This window comes from Salmo salar, chromosome 19 (genome assembly GCF_965601325.2).
Source record: "Salmo salar chromosome 19, fSalSal1, whole genome shotgun sequence".
Classification (NCBI taxonomy): Eukaryota; Metazoa; Chordata; class Actinopteri; order Salmoniformes; family Salmonidae; genus Salmo; species Salmo salar.
The window spans coordinates 75,421,218-75,440,418 of NC_138309.1; the positions used below are offsets into that span (position 1 = coordinate 75,421,218).

General features: G+C 43.7%; 1 protein-coding gene across 2 annotated transcripts; it reads right to left on the reverse strand.

Annotated features, from left to right (window-relative positions):
- Positions 1-274: 274 nt before the first annotated feature.
- On the reverse strand, positions 275-17,830 carry LOC106579526 (myb-related protein A-like). 2 transcript variants are annotated; one of them, XM_014159517.3, is made up of 16 exons: positions 17,371-17,830; positions 10,959-11,058; positions 10,613-10,684; positions 9,761-9,853; positions 8,694-8,914; positions 8,270-8,468; positions 8,085-8,159; positions 7,578-7,688; positions 6,405-6,695; positions 5,958-6,305; positions 5,666-5,805; positions 5,421-5,535; positions 5,176-5,289; positions 3,313-3,417; positions 2,998-3,189; positions 275-2,759 (listed from the first exon to the last, which is right to left on the reverse strand). In XM_014159517.3, exons 1-16 carry the CDS (start codon positions 17,391-17,393, stop codon positions 2,628-2,630), a joined length of 2,331 nt encoding a protein of 776 aa, XP_014014992.2. In that variant the 5' UTR covers positions 17,394-17,830; the 3' UTR covers positions 275-2,627. The 2 variants fall into 2 exon arrangements, with proteins under 2 accessions (XP_014014992.2, XP_014014994.2); XM_014159519.3 differs by lacking the exon at positions 7,578-7,688.
- Between the last annotated feature and the right edge of the window lie 1,371 nt (positions 17,831-19,201).

Genomic DNA, 19,201 nt, shown 5'->3' on the forward strand with positions numbered 1-19,201 from the left:
ACCACAGACAGGGGTATATGTAAACAGGGCAGGGAATGGGGGGGGGGGGGGGGGGGGGGGGTCGGGCCTGCAGTCAACCCCAGCCACTGTTAATCCACTGCCATCAGGACCTGACAGGATTGGACAGGGAACAGAAGAGTCCTCCCACTGGACGGTAAAGGGATATACAGAAGGTATTTGGATAACCAGGAGGTTTGACATGCGATTAACACTGCAGTGTTAAAGGTGCAACATCATATTGCTATTACATGACACAATAACAAAGAACCCCAAATGCAATGCAATAACATTTTATTATTATTCCATATTAGGTACATGGTTCCATTTGCAGTTGGCAGGAATTCTGTGTTGCCTGGTTAGGATTACAAGCAGAAAATACTGGAAAATTTGAAAATTACATAATGCAAGTGTTACGTCTGTGATTACTATACAAACATGGTACTGGAAAAATCCAGCGTATTGCTGATTATGCATGATTATGACAACTACTATAAACGTACTTAATACCCTCATAACCTAGGGTTAGATGTCCAAGTATTAACTTACAAACATGTTACAAACAAAACATACTGAAGCCAAACCAACCAACAGAACATAAACATTTAGGGTAGCCGATGAAGGAAAATAAGAAAGTTCAGAAACTGAAGCTCTGTGGAGCTCAGAGGGTGAACATACATGATCTTTCCATGTGAACTCTCCTGAGGAGATTCCCTTTTTATTCTCAAACACACTTAATGCTAGATAATCCAGATTACAATCCAAATTATAATCCAGATTCTAAACAGTTGGAAGACCGTTGGAACAAATGACACCAACCATCACCACAGGGACCATAGATACTCTGCTGCACCCTGTTATTACAGAGGTAACCAATCAGAGCTGTAGAAAACTGCATTGTCACATGAAGACATACAATGAAATATTATTTTTTGTTGTTGTATGTTGAAAATCTTACATTGTCCTGTACTTGTGATTATTACTGATAAACAATTGATCAAAAAAAGTATTTATAAAAAAAGCTTAATCTTTACAATCTTTCCATCTTTACATGCCATGTAAAAACATACATCAAGCAGCTCCATCTATCCTCTTTAGGTCAATGTTCAATCGTCACATGTAGTGAGACATTCATCTAACGGCATTGGATTTGAAAAAAATGAACAAAACACACACAGATAAAACAAGAGCTATGTCATGTGCTCAAACAAACGGACGAAACAACACTTAATGAGCAAAGTGCAATTTGTCTATGATTAGAGACAGGGTCCCGCTACAAAAAAAGCTAACTGATTCCAGGGGAAACTGTCCTATCAATATCAACTCAGTGATGTCACTATACAAATGGTAATTAACTCAATCTGAGAGTTAAAATAATTACTGAACAAAAAGGAATTAGTGGCAGTGCATGTTTGCTTGTTATGTCTAATTTGGAGAAATTTGGTGAAAGGTAGCCCAATCCTTTTCTGATAAAAAGAAAATATAAATTTGATCATTTATTTTTGTATTGAAATAAATAAATGAGTAAACATTGAATAAATAGAACATACAGCCTTCACGCGAACAGGACATCCCCTCAACTAAACATGGTCGTTTTAGCACACTGAGCACTATTGGTCAGTACCAAACATGACAACTGGATTCTGATTTAGGATCAGCGTACCCTTCCCCAATCACAACCTAGATCAATAGAAGGTAAGAAGTAGAACTGACAGATCAAATCTTAGGGGCAGGGAACGCCTTTAGGAAGATTTCTCAAAGGAGAATGTGTTCAATTTACACTTATATTAAGATCTACGTTTTAGAATACAGATAATAAATACAGGGAGGAAAAAGTACCCTTCCATTTGAAGTTTCTTCGCAGTTTCACGCTATGAAATACATTCAACAAATGTCTCAAATTGAGACTGCTAAAGGAAAGTATGGCCTTGGAACGGAAACTTCATTGCGTTTTGAAACAATACAGTCACATCACAAGTGCTATCCAGTTACCTCCTCAACACTGATCACTTCTCTGCAGCCAACCCCAACTCAGTAGTGCCATACAGACAGCTCTCCGTCTCTCTCCTAAGACTTCAAAACAACAAGTGTAGCACTACAGGGTAGTTTCTACAAACAAGTTAGAAAATATACATATACGTGTAATATTACATCATAAAACAGATTTTTTCCATTTTTATTTAAACAATATATGAACGATATGAGACTCAGCCACTGCTAGTAATAATCAGCCTATTTCTGCAGCTTACTGTATGTGCGGGTTGTTCTGTTTTAACACATTATAGTGCAGAAAATCTAGGATTTCTTATCTGTACAAACCTGTGACATGGCTAGGCTTGTGTGTATTCAAAAGACAAACCAAGCAATTTATTGCTACAAAAACTCAAATCAAGGACGTCAAGGTTCATGGGCAGTGTGACTGAGGAAAAAAATGCGTGACTCGGCTTTTTCTGTAAAGTATTCTGTGGTACACTTGAGTGTTCACTTACGGATCTTATCAATACACAACTTTCTAAATGATTTGAGTTGCCTACACCAGATCGTCTAAGTATGCTAAGAGTCATTAGGAGAAGGAGTGTGGTTTCCATAGCAACTCTGCTGGACGGGTGTAGTGTTTGGTGACATAGGCCTCAGAGGACGAGGGCCCTCGAGGTGCAGGCGGAGGATGGGTAGGTACTACCCAGGTACTGCCGGGCCTGCTCTGTCATGATCCGCTGGTCCTCAGTCTTCCCATAAACCACTGCTTCCCACTCGCTTTTTACCTGCATGAGAAGAGAGGATTATTCTCTCCCACCTCTCAACCCTTCTATCCCTTTGTGACAGCCAAGACCTTGATGCTCAATAAATACATTTTTACTAAAAAGTGGCCAGCTGAACACAACATACCATCTAATTTGGACAGACAACATTTTCCCTCTCTCCAATATTATATAAATCATCTGAGGAGCAATAATGTGGGGTTAGTTAGGATTAAAACCTAAGAGACAGGTCTGTGTGTACCTGTCTAAGTGAATCGTGGTGGGACATTCTGACCGAAGGGGGGTTCTTCCTCTTGCGGGGGCTGGGGAGGTGGCGCAGGGGGGCACAGGACCTCTCCCTCCCAGATGAGGGGGTGCAGGGGCGCTCCTCTCCGTCTCTCTCAGGGAGGGGGGTCATCAGTAAGGAGCTGGTCAGGAGACTCTCCTCTAGGACCTGGAGGGGGGCAAGGAGGGGTAGACATTGATTTGTTGGTTGGTTGACTGATGAATTGATTGATTAGTTGGTTGGTTCATTGGTTGACTGATGTAGTCTGATTGATTAGTTCCCAGAACACACCTGTGCATTATTGCGCTGTTCCTGGAATAGCTGGACGTTAAGACAGTCTTTCCCCCAGGAGTCCAGTACCAGGGACTTACGCACCTTCCTGGCTGGCCCATCCACCTTGGAGGAAACAGGGACAAGGTTGTGGTTAGACTGGATTAGAGGTCGACCGATTATGATTTTTCAACGCCGATACCAATTATTGGAGGACCAAAAAAAGCAGATACCGATGAAATTAAAAAAAAAAAATAATACATAAAAAATAAATTACAACAATACTGAATTTTATTCGATTTATTACCTTTATTTAACTAGGCAAGTCAGATAAGAACAAATTCTTATTTTCAATGACGGCCTAGGAACAGTGGGTTAACTGCCTTGTTCAGAGACAGAATGACAGATTTGTACCTTGTCAGTTCAGGGATTCGATCTTGCAACCTTACGGTTAACTAGTCCAACGCTCTAACCACTAGGCTACCTGCCGCCCAATTAACACTTACTTTAACTTAATATAATACATAAATAAAATCAATTTAGTCTCAAATAAATAACGAAACATGTTCAATTTGGTTTAAATAATGCAAAAACACAGTGTTGGAGAAGAAAGTAAAAGTGCAATATGTGCCAGGTATAAAAGCTAACATTTAAGTTCCTTGCTCAGAACATGAAAGCAGGTGGTTCAATATCCCCTTTTAAGAAGTTTTAGGTTGTAATTATAGGAATTATGACGCGTCAACTATTTCTCTCTATACCATTTGTATTTCAAATACCTTTGACTATTGGATGTTCTTTAGTATTGCCAGCCTAATCTCAGGAGTTGATAGGCTTGAAGTCATAAACAGCACTGTGCTTCAAGCATTGCTAAAAGCTGCTGGCAAAGACAGTAAAGTGCTGTTTGAATGAAAGCTTACAAGCGTGCTGCTGCCTACCACCGCTCAGTCAGACTGCTCTATCAAATATCAAATCATAGACTTAATTATAATATAATAAATACAGAAATATGAAGCTTTGGTCATTAATATGGTCAAATACGTAAACTATCATTTCGAAAACAAAACGTTTATTCTTTCAGTGAAATACCGAACCGTTCCATATTTTATCTAACGGGTGGCATCCCTAAGTCTAAATATTGCTGTTACATTGCACAACCTTCAATGCTATGTCATAATTATGTACAATTCTGGCAAATTAGTTCACAGTTCGCAACAAGCCAGGCAGCCCAAACTGTTGCATATACCCTGACTCTGCTTGCACTGAACGCAAGAGAAGTGACACAATTTCCCTAGTTAATATTGCCTGCTAACATGAATGTCTTTACTACATATGCAGGTTTAAAAAAATATACTTGTGTGTATTAATTTAAGAAAGGCATTGATGTTTATGGTTGGGTACAGTCGTGCAACGATTGTGCTTTTTTCAGCAATGCGCTTTTGTTAAATCATCACCCGTTTGGCGAAGTATGATTCGATGATAAATTATAAAGACACCGCATTGATTATATGCAACACAGGACAAGCTAGTTAACCTAGTAAAATCATCATCATCCATGTGTAGTTAATTAGTGATTATGTGAAGATTGATTGTTTTTTTATAAGATACGTTTAATGCTAGCTATCAACTTACCTTGGCTCCTTGCAGCCACAAGGTCCTTTTGATGCTGCACTTGCGTAACAGGTGGTCAGCCTGCCGCGCAGTTTCCTCGTGGATTGCAACGTATTCAGCCATAATCGGCGTCCAAAAAGGCAGATTACCGATTGTTATGAAAACTTGAAATCGGCCCTAATTAATCAGCCATGCCGATTAATCGGTCGACCTCTAGACTGGATACCAATAAAGACAGCCAGCACTAACAACTACAGTTCTGTAAAAAACACCTACATCATGTTTCCATGTCCTGAAATGTGGTTGTAGTTCCCTGGTGAAGATGTCTGATCCAATCTCCTGCTTCAGCACCTCCCTGAGGTCTTCCTCCAGAAAGGCCAGGGACTGGGGCTGAAATATACACACACACTTACATTAATATGAGCACTGTCAAAAAGTACTTACACTCTTAAGCACACACATTCAATTATAAATACTTAGACTACAGTGCACAGACAGACCAACTTCACACTGACACTTACCACCATCTTCAGTGGCCCGTGCATCTTCTCCTGGGCGGCCAGGGCGTTCTTAAACGGAGTAGGAGTTCTGGGAGTCGGAACCATGATGGACTTACGGATCTTAGGGGTCCTGAAACTGAGTGAGACAAAGAGAGAAATTCTTACAACACTTGCCAAAATGAAGAGATCAATCCATCAACACACATGTAATATAGCCAATTAAAATCAATGTTGAAAATATGGAGGAACCTGGAGCCGACTCCTACCCAACATTCTCTTTCTGGTGTTTGGGCGTGGTCTCCCTCTGGAAGGGTGTGTTGAGGAGACACTTCTGGTCACAGACCGGGGTGGAGGTCAGAGCTGGGTTGTCCAGGTTCAGATGCTCTCCTCCTGATGTGTTGAAGAACTGGAGAAAGACATGATCACAACAGTTAGAGAAGGGAGATGGAGAAGAAAGTGGGAGTGTAAAGTAAGCGTCTTTAACAGACTATACTGTCAGAGCCAGATGCATTGCGCCATCATGCTTTAGCTTGATCTCATTTCTAGCATCAGTCTTACCTGGGAGGGGGAGAAGGGCAGTGCTTTCGTGGGGGTGTTCTTGGGCGAGTTGGTGCTGGGTGAGTCTAAGAAGGATGGGCAACTCCTATCGGGGGACTGGTCCCCCCTCTTCCTCCTCCCCAGGGTAGGCAAACTCGATCTGGACACGTTGTTCGGGGTGTGACCCATGGGGGCACAGTGCTTGGTGGAGATGCCGTTGGGGTGGTCAACTGCGTACCTCATCTCCTCTGTGGTCCTCCCCTGGGGTGCGTAGCCCCCCTGTGTTTGTTTCGGGGGGGTCGTCGCCTCAGACATGTCGAAGCTGGATGCCTCGCTCCACGTCATAGGGTTCTGTAGAGCCAGACACATCTACAATGGATTTAAAATACATCCATACTCTGGGTCTGGTATATGTAAACACACACTGCCACATACACAGACACCAAATGCACATCTACACACACTCACCGAGTCGATGAGCTCCATGGACTCTGCGAACTCTGGGATGGTCTGCAAGGTGGAGAGCACGGAACTAGCCTCCACAGACACGAACTTACTGGGGGAGATGTGGTGCTGAACCTGGAGCCCTCGGGCCTCCTCTGGGCCCCTCCAGCCCTCCTCAGCCTGCTCCATCGGGGGCCCCTGGCCCTCCTCTGCCCCCCTCCAGCCTCCCTCAGCCTGATCCTCCAGACTGCTGCTGCTGGTGGTCATGGTGTCGTCTGACACGCTGTCTGCCCAGCTGGAGTAACGCTCCACATTCTAGGGGAGAAGAAACTGGGGTTAGGGTGGAGGTGATTGTGGTGGCAGGATTAACCAGGGCTACTGTACAGGTCAGGGCAATTCCATTTCAAAGAAGTTTCAATGGAAGTTGAGCTGACAAGGGGAGAGCAATCTAAACCCAAATGTATACCCCAAACCTTATCTCCCAAAAGCCAAATTTAACCCCTCAGTTTTAAACTTCACACTTCATGTGAACTCTTTAGGCTCCTAGTGAAAGCCAGATGTTGGCATGGTGTGAGATGTTGGCATGGTGTGAGATGTTGGCATGGTGTGAGATGTTGGCATGGTGTGAGAGAAAGGGAGAGTACAGGGCAGGACACATACTGTACAAGTAGGGTGACAATAGTCAGTGGTAAGCTTGGGTTGCACTGCACTAAGAGATTTATCAGATAACATCTGAACCACTGACATCATCATAATAGTTTGACCTTCAATGCAGGTGAAAATCAGATAAATGGATGGAGCGAATAGATAAATGAAGAAAGGAAAAGTCAAGGCTGGTCTCAGAGGAGGGGATTCCAGTTGAGAAGCAAATTTGGGGTAAAAAAAAATAATAAATAAAAAGAGTGAAAAAAAGGTTGAAGAAAATAAAAAGACATGTTTGGTTCCAAACCAAACTGCTGGCTGAAGTGACACCGTGCACTACTGCTGTGAGGAGCGGATAGGAGGCTGGAGGGAGGGAGGGTAGAGGAGGTTTATGGTGGCGGCCGCATGGCGGGATGGCAGGAAGCACTGAAAATGGGGGGGAAGGGGTAGAACTAGGAAGCACAACTAACGGGAGTGTGGGGAGAGGGGTGAGATGGGTAGGCTACTACGACAACACTACAACTAGGAGCTCACACACAGAGAGTGTGTCCTTACACATGGGCCTCGGCACTGGGCCTGTCTCCGGACCTCGGTCTCTGCTGACATAAGCAGAAGCTCAAGTTCCTTAATTCTCTGCTCTTTGTCTGGGTCGTCATGGCAGGACGGCTGGAATAAACACACACGGGAAGGAGAGGAGGACAGGACGGAGGGAGTGAGGAAAAGGAACGCAGGGAAGGAAGGAGACAACAAATGTACTCGCAAATTACTCAAGTCAGACTCAAAGGCTTATTCCGATTAACACCAATCCACACATTTGTTAAAAGACACAGAAGAAGCAAGGATTCAGGCAGATCGTTCAGTTGTTTGATTGAGAGACTGATTAATAAAAAGTACAGACTGAAGGTAGTAGAGTGGGAAAGTATATGATGGGGAAAGTGGCCAGGATTGGACAACTTGGCATCTGATCCTAAATCAGTAGGCCTTTCTTCAGTCCAAATGTTGCACATTTTGAGGAAACAACACACCTGACTCTGGGTCAGTTGTAAGGGACAGGTCACTCACCAATAAGTAGCTGGAGGAGTCTTGGAGGCTGTCCATCAGTTGGCCACAGTGAGAGCTATAAGGGTAACCCCCGAGCTACAAAGCACAGGACAGACCCATCAACAACAAGCCTTCAAAACTCAAACAAACCCAATGATCAAGACAAGCCTATGCAGAGGATCTGAACTGAGAGACCCGTGTCTCACCTGTGTTGGTACTTCCATGCCCAGAGGGCTGTGCCCGTGGTGGGGGGTGTCTGGTTGGGGGACACAGGGTCTGTGGTGACTTCTCTTCACCCCTCCATGGTCGGAGTCGAATCCCCTGCAGCCCTCCTGAAGATACCCCTCATGCTCTACCTTCCTCCTCATGGTCGAGTTCCAGTGGTTCTTAATGGAATTGTCCGTCCTATAAGCGTGATATGACATTTTAGACTGGTCTGAACAAACCTTGTGCCCTAGGCCCAACCCTTTTACCAATAATGTAGCTGTAAGCAATATGGCACCACCAGTTGGAGCCATCACCGTATTGAAGGAGATCAGACAAGGAGAAGAAGGGAATCCATTTTACTCTATTGAGTTGCAACCGCCCACTAGCTCAGGCATAGAACTGTACACTATATCATCATGTTACCTTCCAGGCAGCAGCTTGGAGATCTCAGCCCAGCGGTTGCCCAGGCGTTTGTGGGCCTGGTAGATGATGCAGTCCTCTTCCTGGGTCCAGGAGGACTTCTTTACCTCAGGGTTCAGGTGGTTGTGCCAACGCTCACGGCATTGCTTTCCGATGCGTCCCTGCAGGTGCTTAGCAATCACCGACCAGCGCTTGGGGCCATATTTGTGCACCAGGTCGATCACCTATACACACACAAACAAACAAAGAAGACAGGGAATTGTGAGTGACTTCTAACAATGCAATCCAGACAGGCATTCCTCTGGACCTCTAAATATTAAACAGTATGGATATTTTTAATCTATGACTGGAGAGCTATAGGCCATTTATGAAACTCCACTACAGCCCCTTACTGCACAAACAGAGCTGCCACATCATCATTGGCAACGTCGGAGAGAATGTCCAGAATGAAGCAGAAGAACTCGGTGAAATAACACTTCTATCATGGAGTTAAACGTGTGATGTCATCTCTCAGCAGTCCCACACTAGCCAGCGCTATTATCTTCCTGCATACATCTTACTTCTAGCATGTCACTAAGGGCGAGCCAGACCAATCCTATCACTGGCATGTGTTGTGATGTGAAGCCTAGATGTTGGAGGAGCAAGACCCCAATCTTGACATTCCAGCAGACAAGGCATCATGTAGTTTTATTTAAGGAATGCATTATTCACCTTCCAACTATGAGAGATATGAGGCACAGCCTGGCTGAGGAGGGTCTCAGGACCAGGGAGAGGCTGTTTTCGTTGTTTTAAAGCATGAGGTAGTGGGATGTTTGCACAGTCAATGAAAACTACTGCAGGGGCTGCCAACGGGGATACAGCGCAAGAGAGGAACGTGTGGATTGTATGTTACTTTCAATGTTTCAGATTACAAGAGAAAGGTCTGTTATGTTTATACTGCAGCTTGTTTGTATTATCAATGACCTGCTCCAAGCCCTCTACCTTCCTCTTCTACCTCCTCCCTTCCCATTTCTTTCCCTCTACTCCCCCCTCACTCATGCCAGGTTGGAGTAACTCCCATCTCCACTTACCTTCTGATCCTCCTCTTTTGTCCAGGGTCCTTTCACCAGCTCTGGGTTGAGCACTTTCTGCCAGCGGTGCTGACACTGGCCATCTGTCCTCCCCTGTGACAGACAGACACAAAGCAGAGCATGACACCTCAGTAACACACCCCCCCCCCCCCCCACACACACACCATGTGTTATTACAGCTATTCACACACAATGGCTAATAATCTCTTCCTTACACAACACCTGTGACCTGTCTTATCATCTTTCTTATCCAGATAATGTACTGAGTGTACAAAACATTAAGAATGCCTTCCTAATATTGAGTTTCATCCCCTCCATTTTCCCTCAGAACAGTCTGTTCATCAGGCATGGACTTTACAAGATGTCTACAGCGTTCCACAGGGATGCTGACACATGGTGACTCCAATGCTTCCCACAGTTGCGTCAAGTCGGCTGGATGTCCTTTGGGTGGTGGACCATTCTTGATACACACGGGAAACTGTTGAGGGTGAAAAAAACAGCAGCGTTGCAGTTCTTGACACAAACAGGTGTGCCTGGCCCCACCTACCATAGCCTGTTCAAAGAAACTTAAAATATTTTGTCTTGCCCATTCACCTTCTGAATGTCACACACACACAATCCTTCTTCAACCTGTCTCCTCCCCTTCATCTTCACTGATTGAAGTGGATTTAACAGGTGACATCAATAAGGAATCATAGCCTTCAGCTGGATTCACCTGGTCAGTCTGTCATGGAATGAACAGGTAATGTTTTGTCCACTCAGTGTAGTTTTTATGTGGGTTACTGTGTGTTTACAGAAGGCTCTGTACTTTAACACCATGTTCTAACAGTGTGTCATAGTTGTACCACTTACTGGGAAATCATTAGCTACTAATTTCCAGGAGTCTGTTCCATGCTGCTCCACTAACTTCTTCAGCCTCTCATCCTGCAGAGAAAAGAGAGAGGGCGAGAAATAGAGAGGGAGAGAGAGAGAGTGGGGTGAGGAACCAACCTTCCTGAGACACTCCCTGTATCTCCAGTGCGTCAGAAAAGTAAACGCCCTACACACTTCCCCTTAGTAGAGGGAACTATAGGGCTTCCTACATATCATGCAATACAATAGGAGCAGATTGCACCAGTCAATTAAATGATAAACCAACAGTGTTGAACAACAAGCACACATTTACAAAATACATAATATTCTATCTACTTTGACCCACCTCGTCGCGAGACCATTTGACTTTGCACAGCATCTTCTTGTCTTTGCTCTTGTCCTTACCCTCAGGATCTGTGGAGTGTAGATCTTCATCGTCAGACTCACTGAAAAGGAGGAAGAGAGAGAGGGAGGTAGAGGAAAGGGAGACATAGGGAGGGGAGAGAGGGCAGATAACCCTTCAGAAAAGTGACATAAAACTATGCTTACTCATATCACTTCATTATAATCAAATCATTACTCTGCACATTTCTTTAAATCAACATAACTGACATGATTAAAACTGAAAAACAGGAACAGTACATTATTCATGCCACAAGTGAGTCACATTCAGCACCAACCCACCGATACCCCATTACCAATAACCGCCCAATTTAAAACTGAATCAGATGTCAATGGATTGAGCAGGCACAGAGTAATTCATAGTGAAGCAGGATTGGCAGTAGACTCAGTGAGTGGCATGCAGCTGGAAACGGCGTAGAGATTCATATTAAACAGGACATTCCTGACCATAATTAGAGTAGACTAGCTTCCCCTGTTCCCTGCTAGATCAGACATAATGATGCCTGGCTGTGGCAGTCTATGCCTTTTTGAAGAAAATCCACCATCACACAACTGTCCACTTTCTGCCTCAAATGTTGATGTTTGGAGATATGTTTTTTCCCTATCTATTAGAGACTTGCTGCTTCTCAGACACCAAAAGGCTATAATACAGCTGGTTCTTCTCCAATATGAAACTGTGCTGTAATACTGGACACAGCTTGTCCTTCTCTAATGTGAAACTGTGCTGTAATACTGGACACAGCTTGTCCTTCTCTAATGTGAAACTGTGCTGTAATACTGGACACAGCTGATCCTTCTCTAATGTGAAACTGTGCTGTAATACTGGACACAGCTTGTCATTCTCTAATGTGAAACTGTGCTGTAATACTGGACACAGCTGGTTCTTCTCCAATATGAAACTGTGCTGTAATACTGGACACAGCTTGTCCTTCTCTAATGTGAAACTGTGCTGTAATACTGGACACAGCTTGTCCTTCTCTAATGTGAAACTGTGCTGTAATACTGGACACAGCTGATCCTTCTCTAATGTGAAACTGTGCTGTAATACTGGACACAGCTGATCCTTCTCTAATGTGAAACTGTGCTGTAATACTGGACACAGCTGATCCTTCTCTAATGTGAAACTGTGCTGTAATACTGGACACAGCTTGTCATTCTCTAATGTGAAACTCTGCTGTAATACTGGACACAGCTGATCCTTCTCTAATGTGAAACTGTGCTGTAATACTGGACACAGCTTGTCCTTCTCTAATGTGAAACTGTGCTGTAATACTGGACACAGCTGATCCTTCTCTAATGTGAAACTGTGCTGTAATACTGGACACAGCTGATCCTTCTCTAATGTGAAACTGTGCTGTAATACTGGACACAGCTGATCCTTCTCTAATGTGAAACTGTGCTGTAATACTGGACACAGCTTGTCATTCTCTAATGTGAAACTCTGCTGTAATACTGGACACAGCTGATCCTTCTCTAATGTGAAACTGTGCTGTAATACTGGACACAGCTGATCCTTCTCTAATGTGAAACTGTGCTGTAATACTGGACACAGCTGATCCTTCTCTAATGTGAAACTCTGCTGTAATACTGGACACAGCTGATCCTTCTCTAATGTGAAACTGTGCTGTAATACTGGACACAGCTTGTCATTCTCTAATGTGAAACTCTGCCACCAGAGAGTAGTTGTGCAAACCTAAATTTGTCCATGGAAATGTCTTGTTGCTGGGCAACACTTCCTTCATGGCATCACATTGTGCCAGGGGTAGAACATCTAAAAAACAAACAGGAAGGAGGCTGAGGACACCAGTTGCCCAGAGTAACCACAGAACCACCCTAACCTATAAGTTCACACTGACACTGTTCTAACTGATATGAGCTACACCACAGCTGCCAACAGATATACTGAGCTGTTGCCCTTGTTGCATTCCAGATACTGTCAAGTAAGAGTCTGATGTTGGGCAATACCACAGAAACATATTATGGGCCTAAATGTACTCTAATTGTACAGTAAGGTTAAGCTACCCTGGTAATTGATCAAGGTCAGCCACAGCCCCATACGATCTGGAGTCTGAAGGACAAGGACTGCATTCAGTAGCCTTTAAAACATGAACATGCCTGTGTAGCATTTGCCAGCAGCATACCACCCTGCATCCCATGGCTAGCTTGCTTCTAAAGCTAAGCAGTGTTGGTCCTGGTCAGTCCCTGGATGGGAGATCAGATGCTGCTGGAAGTGGTATTGGAGGGCCAGTGGGAAGCACCCTTTCCTCTGGTCTAAAAAAAAAAGATTGAAAAGGTGATTGTCCTGTGTAGGGTGCTGTCTTTTGGATGGGACGTTAAATGTGTGTCCTGTCTCTCTGTGGTAACTAAAGATCCCATGGCACTTATTGTAAGAGTAGGGGTGTTAACCCCGGTGTCCTGACTCTCTGTGGTAACTAAAGATCCCATGGCACTTATTGTAAGAGTAGGGGTGTTAACCCCGGTGTCCTGTCTCTCTGTGGTAACTAAAGATCCCATGGCACTTATTGTAAGAGTAGGGGTGTTAACTCCGGTGTCCTGACTCTCTGTGGTAACTAAAGATCCCATGGCACTTATTGTAAGAGTAGGGGTGTTAACCCCGGTGTCCTGACTCTCTGTGGTAACTAAAGATCCCATGGCACTTATTGTAAGAGTAGGGGTGTTAACCCCGGTGTCCTGACTCTCTGTGGTAACTAAAGATCACATGGCACTTATTGTAAGAGTAGGGGTGTTAACCCCGGTGTCCTGTCTCTCTGTGGTAACTAAAGATCCCATGGCACTTATTGTAAGAGTAGGGGTGTTAACCCCGGTGTCCTGTCTCTCTGTGGTAACTAAAGATCCCATGGTACTTATTGTAAGAGTAGGGGTGTTAACCCCGGTGTCCTGACTCTCTGTGGTAACTAAAGATCCCATGGTACTTATTGTTAGAGTAGGGGTGTTAACCCCGGTGTCCTGTCTCTCTGTGGTAACTAAAGATCCCATGGTACTTATTGTTAGAGTAGGGGTGTTAACCCCGGTGTCCTGACTCTCTGTGGTAACTAAAGATCCCATGGTACTTATTGTTAGAGTAGGGGTGTTAACCCCGGTGTCCTGTCTCTCTGTGGTAACTAAAGATCCCATGGTACTTATTGTTAGAGTAGGGGTGTTAACCCCGGTGTCCTGACTCTCTGTGGTAACTAAAGATCCCATGGTACTTATTGTTAGAGTAGGGGTGTTAACCCCGGTGTCCTGACTCTCTGTGGTAACTAAAGATCCCATGGTACTTATTGTAAGAGTAGGGGTGTTAACCCCGGTGTCCTGACTCTCTGTGGTAACTAAAGATCCCATGGTACTTATTGTTAGAGTAGGGGTGTTAACCCCGGTGTCCTGACTCTCTGTGGTAACTAAAGATCCCATGGCACTTATTGTAAGAGTAGGGGTGTTAACCCCGGTGTCCTGACTCTCTGTGGTAACTAAAGATCCCATGGCACTTATTGTAAGAGTAGGGGTGTTAACCCCGGTGTCCTGTCTCTCTGTGGTAACTGAAGATCCCATGGTACTTATCATAAGAGTAGGGGTGTTAACCCCGGTGTCCTGTCTCTCTGTGGTAACTGAAGATCCCATGGTACTTATTGTAAGAGTAGGGGTGTTAACCCCGGTGTCCTGTCTCTCTGTGGTAACTGAAGATCCCATGGTACTTATCATAAGAGTAGGGGTGTTAACCCCGGTGTCCTGACTCTCTGTGGTAACTGAAGATCCCATGGTACTTATTGTAAGAGTAGGGGTGTTAACCCCGGTGTCCTGTCTCTCTGTGGTAACTGAAGATCCCATGGTACTTATCATAAGAGTAGGGGTGTTAACCCCGGTGTCCTGACTCTCTGTGGTAACTAAAGATCCCATGGCACTTATTGTAAGAGTAGGGGTGTTAACCCCGGTGTCCTGACTCTCTGTGGTAACTAAAGATCCCATGGTACTTATTGTAAGAGTAGGGGTGTTAACCCCGGTGTCCTGGCTAAAGTCCCAATCTGGCCTTCATACCATCATGGCCACCTAATCATCACTAGTTTAGATAAGGCTCATTCCGCTCCCTGATAACTATTCCCCAGGTTGTTGCTGTAAATGAGAATGTGTTCTCAGTCAACTTACCTGGTAAAATAAAAATGCCTCTCTAATGTGCAAAATAAGCAATAATTTCTCTACAATATTCAGCATGATGCAATCGTCCTGGTTGGGATGAACATTCGGGTGGATTTACAGTATTCCTTTTCTTCAACAAAATTTTTTTCAAAGTACAAAGTTCCTAAATATGGCTGTTGTTTTGGCCTCTGAAAAACACTTGCACGAGCCAGCAGAGCACATGAACACGCACACATACACACACTGTGGTGGGTAGAACAAGGCCTCTCACAGGTTTTCAGTACTGGCCTGTGATGAAAGGGCTTCTTCAGTGCTGACTGGGACATGCCAATAAAATGTAATCATAATTCCCTCACTACAGGAAAGAGAGAGATGGAAGTGGCCAGGTAATTCTACATCAACAGGCTCTTTGTCCTATATAGGTGTGTGTGTAGCATAAAGGTAGGTGTGTGTGTGTGTGTGTGTGGAGGCAGGTCAGGGAGTGGCTAAACTAATAGGTCAGCCCTAACGGTCCAGGCTGAACTAAACAGGAGTTTCAAAACCAACCCGGGGGATTGTAATGATTTGTTATATAAGAACTTGGCTAAGGTGCCTGAGCAGGCCTGCACTGTTTGAGGCTCACTTTCCCTCACACACTAGTTCTTCATTTGTAGGGGTCAGATTATCTGAATCTCCGTCTAATACCTATGTAACGAATTAACCTATGTAATGAATGTGTATAATGTTGGCAAAGGCGCAAAAATATATTTTCTAAATCAAACTGAACCTAAACGTGTCATCCTCTTCATATGCTTTTTCAATCCCTCGGTTAGCATGTGAATAAAATATAAAACTGCAATACTGCCTTTGTCAATGTGTTTCCACCCATTACTTCAATTTAAACTTCCACGTGAAATGTGGAAGAGGCAGAGGGCCATCCTCCCCCACCCTGGCCCTCCCCTTTCACCCCCAGATGGGGCACACCGAAGGGGGTAGGCTCTAGGCGGGTAGGGGGTGGAGGGATACACACGCGCCACTGAGCTGTTCATTCAGACAGAAATGACATCATTGTCATGTTTGTGTGTTTAAGGGCAGTGAGCAGGCTCCAATCAGCCTATAAACCAATAGTTCATTCAGCCATTCACAGGCTCAAACTCATGAATACTAATAACACACAGCTGCATCACTCTGGCCTTACCTCAAGAGGGAAAATATCTCCAGAAATTAATACATTAGTGCTCTGTCCATTTAATAACCAAAGCATTAGCATTAATATATGTAATCAACTGAACATTCTGATTTGTGAAAACAATAGATGCATAACCTTTTTGGGACTCTCTGGGACTTTTTTGTTATTGGGGATTTCCCCACCATGTGGGTAGAATGGTGTACACAACAATCACACTATGTTGACTAATACATTTGTATGTTGGATTTAGACTACAGCAACAAAAACTTGCTTTTTTCTAAATACAAACACCTATATTAATTCCCTTTGTCCTAAAACAATAACGTTAATTCTAAAATAAGATGGCTGGGTCATGACCCAATCTTATAAACAACAACAAACATGTACCCTGGGATGAAAGTAGCAAGCGCTCTACCACCTCAATAATAGTCATTCTCATGATACAAAGCCACGATGTCAATGAATGGGTGTTGAATTGAGCCGCAAAATAGGCTACAATACCGAGCAAAGCAGTCACATAACCCACCACACAACTCTAATCAAACGTTTACTTTTATATCAATGGGATCATTAGCAATTTAGGAAATAGCCTCGCTTACTACAGAATAAGCAACTGAGTTGGTTATCAAGCTCGTGACACAGGCCTTGACAGGAAATAATTAGGGAGACATTTTTGGTGCCACATGCATACTTCGACTGTTCTATAATCATGCATTTCTCACATACATCCTGCCAAATAACGTATTCATTCAATTATACAATTATTTGAATTGACCTTTATAGGCATAACTAGGCTGTAATTTACTGTCGCCTACTGTATTTTAATATCCTAAAACGCCACAACGTGATCGCGAGCAGGTGTTCGTGATGTGTCAAAATCAACGTGACATCTGGCTTAATAAGATAATGCCATGCAAGAGCAGGGGTTCAGAGTGAGTTTCCTTAATAATGTAACTATTCTGTTGCAACGATCATTTTTGTATCATATCTGAAACAATAACATGTAGCTATTAAGTAGCCTAATGAATGGTAACTTTAGCAACAATGTATCACCCACCTGAGCGACTTTATGTCGGCCATATTGACAGCTGATCAACGCTTCCTAAAAAATATTCTCTATTTGTAGTTGGGCTCAAATCCATATAAAAGGCGAATTAGGTGATGTCTATGGACAGTTTTCCATACCACCCGATGTCTATAATCTTCCAGTTTCTTTTATGACAGTGAAAATAAAGTGCTACGTTTGCTGGCTAGCGCTTCTCTTCCATGTCAAACTCGTTCTCGCTGAAGGAAATGTGTGCAATCGTAAATAAAAAAAACAAGTCTGCTTATCTTTTGCATGTCACCACGATGCATGCAATGTCATAATGCGACCGAACAGGATGTGAACATATTTATCTAGCTGTAACCCGCCTCGGAGACTAAACACTGTTCTCCCTCTCACTGTTTACTGCACTTCTATTTTGTTGATTTCGCATTCTGATTTTTGTCCATCCCGCCGAATCTCGCGTCCAGCCTCCTTCTAGAAGAGTCTTTCAATCTGCGCAGGCGGCCTCGCACCTGATTGGTCAGAATCGGGGGAGCGCTCCAAAACGCGCCTGTTGCGTTGAGCGCAAATGAACCTGGTAATATTAATACGACAATATTGACATCACATAGGATTCATTGTGCCATTGCAATCATCCGGAGGATGGTGACAAAATATATGATTTTATATTTTTTGTCCGTTGATTCTACAATCCTCACACAATGTTGTTGTCAAAACGAGCCGATTATGGACGTTTTTATAACAAAACAATTTAACAATAACAACAAAACGGTATGCCTTCTGTAGTACAATTAACAGATCCTGGCACACAGAGTACCTAGTGTATGTATGACATCAGCCGTGGCACGACAGCTCTATTTAAAACGGCGTTCTGCTGCCCCCTTGTGTACAAATACTTTGTGACGTTACATAATCTGAGTAGGTAAACCTACATGAACAATGCATTCTGAAAGTATTCAGGCCCCTTCACCTTTTGCACATTTTGTTACGTTAGTCTTATACTAAAATATATATATTTTTTTTCCTTCATCAATCTCAATACTCCATAAAGACAAAGCGAAAACAGCTTTTTTTTTTAACTTTTGCACATTTAAAAAAATATAAACAGATACTTTATTTACATAAAGTATTCAGACCCTTTGCTATGATACTCGAAATTGAGCTCAGGTGCATCCTGTTTCCATTGATCATCCTTGAGATGTTTCTACAACTTGATTGGAGTCCAACTGTGGTAAATTCAATTGATTGGACATGATTTGGAAAGACACACACCTGTCTAAGGTCCCACAGTTGACAGTGCATATCAGCGCAAAAACCAAGCCATGAGGTTGAAGGAATTGTCCGTAGAGCTCCGAGACAGGATTATGTCGAGGCACAGATCTGGGGAAGGGTACCAAAACATTTCTGAAGCATTTAAGGTCCCCAAGAACACAGTGTTCTCCATCATTCTTAAATGGAATAACTTTGGAACCACCAAGACTCTTCCTAGAGCTGGCCACCCGGCCAAACTGAGCAATTGGGGGAGAAGGCCCTTGGTCAGGGAGGTGACTAAGAATCCGATTTTCACTCTGACAGAGCTCCAGAGTTCCTCTGTGGAGATGGGAGAACCTTCCAGAAGGACAACCATCTCTCCAGCACTCCACCAATCAGGCCTTTATGGTAGTGGCCAGATGAAAGCCACTCCTCAGTAAAAGGCACATGACAGCCCACTTGGAGTTTGCCAAAAAGCACCTAAAGGACTCTCAGGCCAGGAGAAACAAGATTCTCTGGTCTGATGAAACCTAGATTGAACTCTTTGGCCTGAATGCCAAGCGTCATGTCTGGAGGAAACCAGGCACTG

Coding starts and splice junctions, on each gene's coding strand:
- LOC106579526 (XM_014159517.3), bottom strand. CDS start 17,393: ATGGCCGACATAAAGTCGCTCAG. Junction 9,854..10,612: donor TAGTAGCTAATGATTTCCCA/GTAAGTGGTACA, acceptor TGTCTGTCACAG/GGGAGGACAGATGGCCAGTG. Junction 8,915..9,760: donor CAAAAGAGGAGGATCAGAAG/GTAAGTGGAGAT, acceptor GTGTGTGTATAG/GTGATCGACCTGGTGCACAA.